This window comes from Clytia hemisphaerica, unplaced genomic scaffold, assembly GCF_902728285.1.
Source record: "Clytia hemisphaerica strain Z4C2 unplaced genomic scaffold, Clytia hemisphaerica genome assembly, whole genome shotgun sequence".
NCBI lineage: Eukaryota > Metazoa > Cnidaria > Hydrozoa > Leptothecata > Clytiidae > Clytia > Clytia hemisphaerica.
In genome coordinates, this window is record NW_027103417.1 from 1,179,644 (window position 1) to 1,188,891 (window position 9,248).

Below are 9,248 nucleotides of genomic sequence, written 5' to 3' on the forward strand. Positions count from 1 at the left end.
CACAACATTGGTCGTATCGCTCTAAACGCATGTTAGAATTACACCCTGGACAGGCTTTCACGATACTCAGCAATCCTTGACCTTGCAAAAAGTGGACAATCGCGATTTTGTCATTTCCAAACAGTAGAGCTCCCCATCTTTGTAAAAATCTGCGTTGTACAGTAAAAAAACTACCCCTAATTTCAGCTCCGTAAACCAATTATACCGTTCTCCACACTGCTCTAAAGTTTGCGAACAAACAAACAAACTCATAAACAAACATTCTGAGATTCTAGCTCAAACTGAACTAAAAAAGTTTGAAGTTAAAAACATATTCCGACGTCAGTACGATCAAGACAAGATTTGACGTCAAATCACAGTACTGTAGAGCTGGCTGACAGGTCGCTGGTTTTAAAATGGCTGTATTTCTTTGTGTGGTTGAGTAAGAGATCAGTTGTAATACGTTTATTTGCTCAGAATTTCATGCTCTTCCAGAATATACCAATCAATTTCGTTTATTTTGACTTTTGAAACTCAGCTGTTTTCCTACCCATCATTAATTTTCCCTTGCAGTTTTGCCTATTGCGTCACTATTTTGGTCATAAAAAGTTTTCCTGGGCCTTATCCGCATCCTCCCTCTCAAAAATATGTCCTAATACAATGTTCTTAAGGATAGACTAAAAATGGCTAGGTCCTAAAAATATGTCACGGAACTCCAGGCTTGCCCCCTACTAATATATGAAATTCTTTTTACTACTCTATTTCTATTTCCTATGGGTGAGCTGTATTCAATATCAGATACTATTTGTAGGCGATTGCTGCTCAAACCCTGCAAATAGAGTTGATAACGGGTGATCATGTAAAGCATTTGAGAGAACAATGCCAAGCGTATTTGGTGAGACATCTCCAATCATCGGAGGCCCTGGAATTCATGTGAAAGTTTCAATTCTAAAGAAATGCCAGAAGAACGAAAACCACGATATTTTGATACTAACGCAACCAAACAAACGCACGGGATATCTTCCCACAATAAAGATGACCGATTCTCAAATGCTGATAGAGCATAGGTTCTACCCATTGCTCAAGGGAGTATGGTCTTCAGTGAGACAAATTTTAGTATTCAACCGAATATTGCGGTATTCAATACTGTTGATTTATACCAAGGCAACAGTCATCTAGCTGAACAGCATGCCAAAAGATGGATTTGTCAGAAAAAAGGAATCCGCTGCAATAAAGTGGGATGGTACTTGGCCGAGTACAATCTCCGCAGAAGATTCTTTCGGGGACTGCTTCTTACAAGCTATGGTTGCAAATTATGCAAATGAACTATAAACACGCACATGTTTGATTATATTGTTTTCTTCTGATATTTGAGAGCGTGCTTTCAGTGCAAGTTGTACTCGAGTACTTCCTTGATCTTTCTAGAAGTTTTTAAAATATATTTTTTGTGAAAAATAGGACAAATCCTTAACCTATGAAAACATACCTATCTTTGGGTCAAGTTGAACATTTTACAAGAATTTTTGTCATTGGATTGGTCGTTAACTATTCAAACAAAAACTTTTATTATATTTTTCTAAAGAACGCGTCATCTCTATTGTTTTGAATAACCAATTATGTGAGCATCTTGTAAAAACTTCAATACAACTCGTATGTTTTAGTTTTTTTACACATAAAGCTTATTCGCTTTAAATGTGCACTAGTTTTGTTACTATACTGAAACTACTCTCACGGGAATTATTCTAATTATTAGAGACTGACACGTGATAGCAAAAAAGAGTGCACACATAAAGCAAAATGGAGTTCAGAATTTTTATAGGACTTCTTTGTAAAGTCTTTTTTTATTGGGGCCAAGTGCCATACACATGTATGTAGATCATTTCAAGAGAGTAGTGATATAAAAATTCAATTTTTCATTCGTATTATTTCTTAAATTGAACTGCAAATATTTTAGCCACTTGAATAAAATTAAACACGTTAAGCCTACTGGCATTTTGCATTCTCATAAAGGATTCGATTTTAATAGCATTTTCATTCCATTGCATTTTCTGTCATGGTATTTCGAAAAATTAACATTTTAGAGTCATTGATGAAAAGTTGATTCCCTCAAGTTCAATTTTGACAGATTAAACAATAAATAGCTATGAAATCTCTCAAAAAGTGCACTCATTATGACTGAAACCTTTTTGCCGTAAGGCTAGGCAACGGCAAATCTTGCAAATTTTACAATATATATTTTTCGTTGTTTTGGTTCTTTTGTTTGACTTGAAATGCCAAAAGGGAATTCCTTGGCTCAAAATGACATTTCAAATGGGAGCAAATGCCAGCACGATGGCATCATTAGGCGTTTGACAAAGTACACTTGATCATGGGTGCAAAGTATACTTTAACCGGATTAAATTTCGCGAGATTAAATTTCGCGAGTCAGAGTTTTGAAATATTTCGTGTGGATTTAATTTCGCGAATAAGCCAGAAAACAGCTGAAAATAGCCATTTTTTGCCATAAATGGAGACTTAGAACTAGTTTCTCCGCCAAAAATACAATTTTAAAAGTTTTGTGGTGGATTTAATTTCGCAAATCGGGAATCTCACGCGTGTTCGCGAATTTTAATTTCGCGAAAATGGGAAAAATTTGCGAAATCGCGAAATTTAATCTCGCGAAAATTAATCCGATTAAAGCACTTGATCGCGGGTGTAAAGTAAAATCGATCAGGGTACAAAGTAAAGTTGATAGGGGTACAAAGTATACTAGTGATGGGTACAAAGTATATTAGTGATGGGTACAAAGTATACTTGATCGGGGTACAAAGTATACTTGATCAGGGACAAAGTATACTTGTGATGGGTACAAAGTGTACTTGATCAGGGTACAAAGTATACTAGTGATGGGTACAAAGTATACTTGATCCGGGTACAAAATATACTTGATCAGGGACAAAGTATACTTGTGATTGGTACAAAGTGTACTTGATCAGGGTACAAAGTATACTAGTGATGGGTACAAAAGTATACTTGATCAGGGTACAAAGCATACTTGGTCAGGGTACAAAGTATACTTTCTCGCGGGTGTAAAGTAAAATTGATCAGGGTACAAAGTATACTTGATCGGGGTACAAAGTATACTAGTGATGGGTACAAAGTATACTTGATCATGGGTACAAAGTATAGTTGATCATGGGTACAAAGTATAGTTGATCGGGGTACAAAATATGTTAGTGATGGGTATAAAGTATATTTGATCATGGGTACAAAGTATATTTGATCATGGGTACAAAGTATACTTGATCGCGGGTGTAAAGTATATTTGATCAGGGTACAAAGTATAGTTGAACGCGGGTGTAAAGTATAGTTGATCGCGGGTGTAAAGTATACTTGTAATGGGTACAAAGTATACTTGTGAATTCGATCTGGTCAGTAAAATAGTTTCGGGTACAAAGTATAGTTGTAGCTTTCACAAGTATAGTTTGTACCCGTGTACCACGCTAACCGGACCTGATCCCAAATATGCATTCATTGTTGGTTAACTACTACTCTCAATAATGTATAGGGTAAAATTATCCCTTACAAATAATAAGTAATATAGTTGCCTGTAATCATTATTTACGTAGCTGTAGGGTGAAAGAGACATTTTCTCACACCAGTTTCACGAAGCAGCTTTGCTAAAAGGATTTTCGAAGGTTTCAATCTCCCGATGAGACAATGTGATAAATTGCAGCACGTTTTATAGCGCCCACATATATTTTTCCTTACTAAGACAAAGACAGTTATGCTAGTCAAGAGGGAATCGCAAAGCTTGTCCTATTTAAATGATAGCTCGTTATCCATTGACTAGTAATTAAAAGACTTATTGATATAAGAAGGTAATAAGAATTATATATTTTGATGACAAAAAGGTTCCTCTATTTTGGAAAATTTAAATTTGATTTGAGATGGTGTTTACAATGATGTATAGTGCACGAGGCAAAAAACGTTTAAAGTTGCCGAGTGCCAACTTTTTCTTCATGCTTTATTGGGGGATATTCTCGCATGAATAGTTAACGAATTGAAGCCAAACTTCATCATTGATTAGCACTGTTTTCTTTGATTACTTTTCTAATTTGGTTGGTTAGAAGTCTTTTCTGGAGTTTTTAACATACTTCTAATTTTATTTCGTTAAGAAGAAGTATACGAGATTACTACCCGACGCTCGTAAATAACGACATTTGATTGGCTTCTTTGCTGTCCAATATTTTTGAATATATAACTTCCGCCATCGAAAATTGGAGAATTCGGACAAATGGAACTTTTTTGTTTCAAAATGATTCTATTGCCGTGTATTCTGCTGACTGTTTTTTTTTTCGGTGAAATGAAAGCGAACACTATAGAAGTGAACCGAAAAAATGGTTTATCCTTTGGAGATCTTTATGTTCCACCAGGTGGTATTGCAGAATGCTCAAGATACGGTGGTGTTGATTTTTTTTCGAGTTCTTGCCAATGCAAAAATGCGCAAGGGATCTTGGGAACGTTCACAGATCAATGTGACTATGACTTGAAAACTAGCTCAGGTATGTATTATTAGTTACACGGACTTCTTGAGGTAGGGTACGGTATATCGAGTTGTTAAAAACCGTATTGGTGGCGAGGCTTGCCGAGGTTAAGTGGAATTTTCTAATGAAAATAAAGGATGTAGAAGTTGCACATCTTTGTTGAAACTTTAACGGACTGTGCGATTCTCTTCTCTTCTCATGTGTGCATCTGTTACATGCAATTTTCTATTCGATCAAAGGGGGAAAATGCAAAAGTCCTCAATTTTTATTGTTTTTAAGGGTGCGAGTGGCAGATTCATCAAAGCAATTCACCATTTTACATGGATAGTGCAACTGACATTCTGAATAAAGTTTTTATTGGCACTGATAAAACAACATTCGTAACAAATTGCAAGGATATCGCATACTTAGGAGCTAAGATATGGGAAAATGGGAAATGGAATTCTTTTGCAGCTGATCAATTTGATAAGGAGAAAATCGGTAATCAATACTTACTGAAGGTAAGAGCAGAGAGTCACGAATACATCAGCTTGCATAACAGAGCTAAAAGTTTTATCTTTACATAAGTGTAGTCCCCGTTGCACATCAGAGACATATTTCATATCATATTGTTATATTATGCTGATATAAGCAAAATAATGTTTTTTCTCTCTTTTCGACCAATCTTTCTCCACATACGTGTCAATCCAATGTGAAAAAGCTTCTGAATCAAAATTGTTAAGTAGGCAAACGATATTACTCTTATTTAAAGTCAAAATCTTCAACGCTTACTTATTTGACGTTCTACTATTCAAAACGCTCCATTATTCGATAATATTGAGAGTCATCATCAACAAGAAAATCTCATAGGCGACGCTCTCCTATTTCACATGCTTCCTTCTCCGATGAAAATCAAATCGCTTTGAAAATCAATTCAGAGAGCTTGAAATGTACCACCCTGATTATGACTCAAATTTCATAAACAATGGGCCATTCCATTTTATGTCAATACATAGGGGTGGACGAACTTTTCCAGGGGGTATTTGGAAAATTTCCAGGGGTTCCTGTAAAATTGAGACTATTTTCCGGGGGGTTAGACAAGTAATCATCGTCCTCCAGATATTTAATTCTCCAGGGGTCGAGTCGAAGTTACAAAATTTTCCAGGGTATAAAAAAAATTTATGACCAATTTCCAGAGGGCTAAATGATAATATGAATTTTTCCAGGGGTTAATACCAAATTTTACTTCGTCCACCCTACCACCAGAACCATGGGAAAAAAATTTCCAGGGGATGGTGGAAAGAATTTTTCCAGGGGCTTTTTCAGATTTTACCATTTTTCCAGGGGGTATAGACACATTTTCAGAGAAAAAAAATTACCCTAAAAAGGTTCGTCCACACCCCTGTATGGTTTTTTTTTGGAATGGCCCAATGGTATACTAATATCAAACTTCTTTCTGAGCTTTTAACCCTTAGGAGACGGATAATTTATGCCCAAAAAAGTGTTCATCTTTTAATCATCAATCGAGTGACCGTAACCATTGATCTCAAAGCCCCGAAGGAGCTAAACTCATGGATGTGAAATGAAGCCGCTCATTTTCCATTCAGAACAGTGACCCGTGTGTTTTCCAAAGAAATTTCTTTAGTGCAGGGCAAACTTAAAGCTTCACTTTCTCTTGCTTGAGAAAAATTGAAGATTCCTCTCTAGTCCCTTCGGGGCTTCAAGCTCAATGACCGTAACTCAATACATTAACAGTATCAGTCTAAAGAAGGTTAGAGAGAAAGTCAGTGTACTAAAATCACCTTAATGAACACACTTGAGCCTGATAATATAATGTTTTTAGGGACTCTACAACTTGTTCTTAGAAAAATAATTTTCATTCATTCCATTAAAGTGGATAAACGGCCAGCAGCCAAATACTCAAGACTGGACAAAGTATGTTGGACAATTGTTTAGAATCAATCTCGGATGTTTACCATTGGAAGGAAATCAATTTCAACCCAACTGTTTATTGGTTAAAATAAAGGGGAAAAGAGGTATCTATTTTTTCAAAGTTAATATTTCAGCCAAATTTAGGGGAAATGATACCAAATAGTAATTACTGACTTCCAAACTAAAATTAATTCAGCAAAATTGCATAATATTTTTATAACTAGAATGGGGTTATCACGGGAGGTGGGTGTTGGGCACTGACCTTGACGGCCGACGGGGACGTGCCGCTGGAGTTGTAATAGTGGACCCTGTCGGATATGAATGTATGGTAAATTTGAGACCCTGTCAGCGAAATGTAGCAAAATATTTCAAAAAAAGATTTCAAATTTCCACCTGAAAATTGTTCAAAGTAACCAAAACTCAGATACACATCTTGGTAATTAGTAAACTTTGGACCCTGTCATATATCTTCGGAGCCTAAAAAAAAGAACTCAGACCAGCCGAAATTCCCCATTTATAATGTTACCTGGTGCATCCTCCGGGATTAGATTTAGATTTTAACTATTAAAATTATTTTTCTAATTTCTTAAACCGATGTGCCACTTTGATTTCTAGAATATACTACTGGAAATCTACCGCCCACAATACCCGCCACCACAACATCACAGCACACCAAAACAGGATTAACAGATCAACCAGCCACTCAAACGACAACTGCACCAAAGGTTAAAACGACCCCATTTATTGTCACCCCAATTACCACAACAACCAGAGCCGTAGGTTCTATCATATCTTTTTGCAATAAACAAAGAAAAACCTGCTAACCAAAACAATAAACTTACAAACCCAGGGTTTTCTAAACTATTGGTTTTATCTTTTTGATAACAGTTTCTGTGTTGTTCAATGCCCTATAGTTACAATTTCGGACAACACTCCAGCTCGTTCTAGCTAACAAAACCTCAAGGTGTATCGGTTTTTGTATATGATGAGAGTACTTGTCTACTGCTGGCATACAACGTTGTTTCAACGTACATCTGGACATTTTGAACTTTAGATAAATGTTGAAACAACGTTGTGTGTCATCTGGGCTAATACCTAGAACTGTTTTCTGTTTATTTGTTTTACTGGACGTTGATCACCAACTTGTATACTGCTTATAAGAATTTCTGTACATTTTGAGAAGTTCTTTTTTGAGCTAACGAAGTCTCTGGGTTTTTCATTCTTCGTAAAACACCCATAGAAACAAAAAAACCGAATAATGATAATTTCTAACATGACAATAAGATATCTATTCAGAAAGATAGTATTCAATTGATTTTTTCTATAGAGGTATTTCATGCTCTTTTAAGTGACATCATGGAAGCAAGTGCCTTTCAATTTTGTAGAGGCGATCCCTTCCACAAATCGAAAGTTTGCTTCCATAATGGCGGAAGTTATGTCACTTAAGGACCATAGTGAGATTTTACTCAACGGTCGTAAGGGGCTCATTTTCGTTTTTTTCAAAACTGCATGTACTTCCACCTCATAAACATACTTATATTTGGGCTTTTTTGAAGAAGCTTAATTTAGCCGTCATGAATGTGTCCTGTCAGATGTCCCATAATGCACCAAACTCGAAAAAAATGGGAAAATCCCTGAAAAATCCGCCATTTTGATGACGTCATTGACAGAAAAACTTGAATAAGTTCAGGTAGAATGAAGATTTCGAGCTGAAATTTCGATATGGTGCATTCTCTGTATGATCTAGATTGGGTAGCAGATAATTTTGCATTTCTCCAGGGCCAAGCACAAAACAAGGGAAATGGTAAACGGCTAACACCTGCAACAGGCCATAACCTCATAAAAAATTAGTCAATTTCTCCCAAATTTCTGCATAAGCTGTACTGAAGTATAAGCTTAATAAAGTTTCAGTAAAGGTTTCTTCCTACTCGTACATAATTCAAAATGACAATGTCCGGAGGAACAAGCATGATAACTCTAGCCATACTCAACGGTACCAATTCATTATTTTAGGTCATAACTTTATGAAAATGTAATCGATATTTTCCAAATTTCTACAGGAACTGTATTGAAGTATACTGGAGCTAATTCCAATAAAGGTTTCTTCTAAATAAATCTGTATCCATGATGTAAAATAAAGGTGACGGCCGTACAAAAGCACGGCTAGGATTGTTCAAGTCCAGTTTGGCCTAATACTTCATGAAAAATTGATCAATGTTGCTCAAATTTATACAGGAGCTGTACTGAAGTATGCTGAGTCAAATTCCAAAAGAAGTTTCTTCTACATAAGTCTGTGTCAGAAATGTAAAATCAAAGTAATAGCCTGTACAATCATGAACATTGGCCGTCTCCAGCGGTGTATCATTTTGGGTCATAACTCCTTCAAAAATGGAGCAATCTGTCTCAAATCTCTACAGGAGCTGTAATGAAGTATGCTCAATCGAAATCCAGTTGAGTTTTCCTCTGAATAAAATCGTATCCATGGTGTAAAATCAAAGTGACCAACCAACCAAGTACACAAGAAATCAGTTCTGCATCAAATATTCAAATTCCACAGCAAAAAGAACAAAAAAACTTCCAGTAAATTGGTATTAGAGAAACCAACTACTCTATCACAATTTTTAATACTTTTCATGTTTTTATATCGTTGATTTGGTAGTATATTTCATAGAAAATGAAGAAATTTCAGTCAAAAATTTTGCTTGAAGCTTTGAAGGCTTATCCACTTCGGCAGACATCTTTTTTGATTTTTTTAACAAATTACATCACTAGAATTCTCTAATTTTGCCGTGAACCAATCAAAACGCGGGATTTCAAAATAAAGCAATATGA

At 35.8% G+C, this 9,248-nt stretch overlaps 1 protein-coding gene across 1 annotated transcript; it reads left to right on the top strand.

Annotated features, from left to right (window-relative positions):
- Positions 1-4,181: 4,181 nt before the first annotated feature.
- LOC136797640 (uncharacterized) lies at positions 4,182-7,840 on the top strand. Its single transcript, XM_067054226.1, has 5 exons — positions 4,182-4,523; positions 4,785-5,005; positions 6,379-6,520; positions 7,032-7,192; positions 7,802-7,840. The coding sequence occupies exons 1-5, from the start codon at positions 4,256-4,258 to the stop codon at positions 7,838-7,840; spliced, it is 831 nt and encodes a 276-aa protein (XP_066910327.1). The 5' UTR covers positions 4,182-4,255.
- Positions 7,841-9,248: the final 1,408 nt, after the last annotated feature.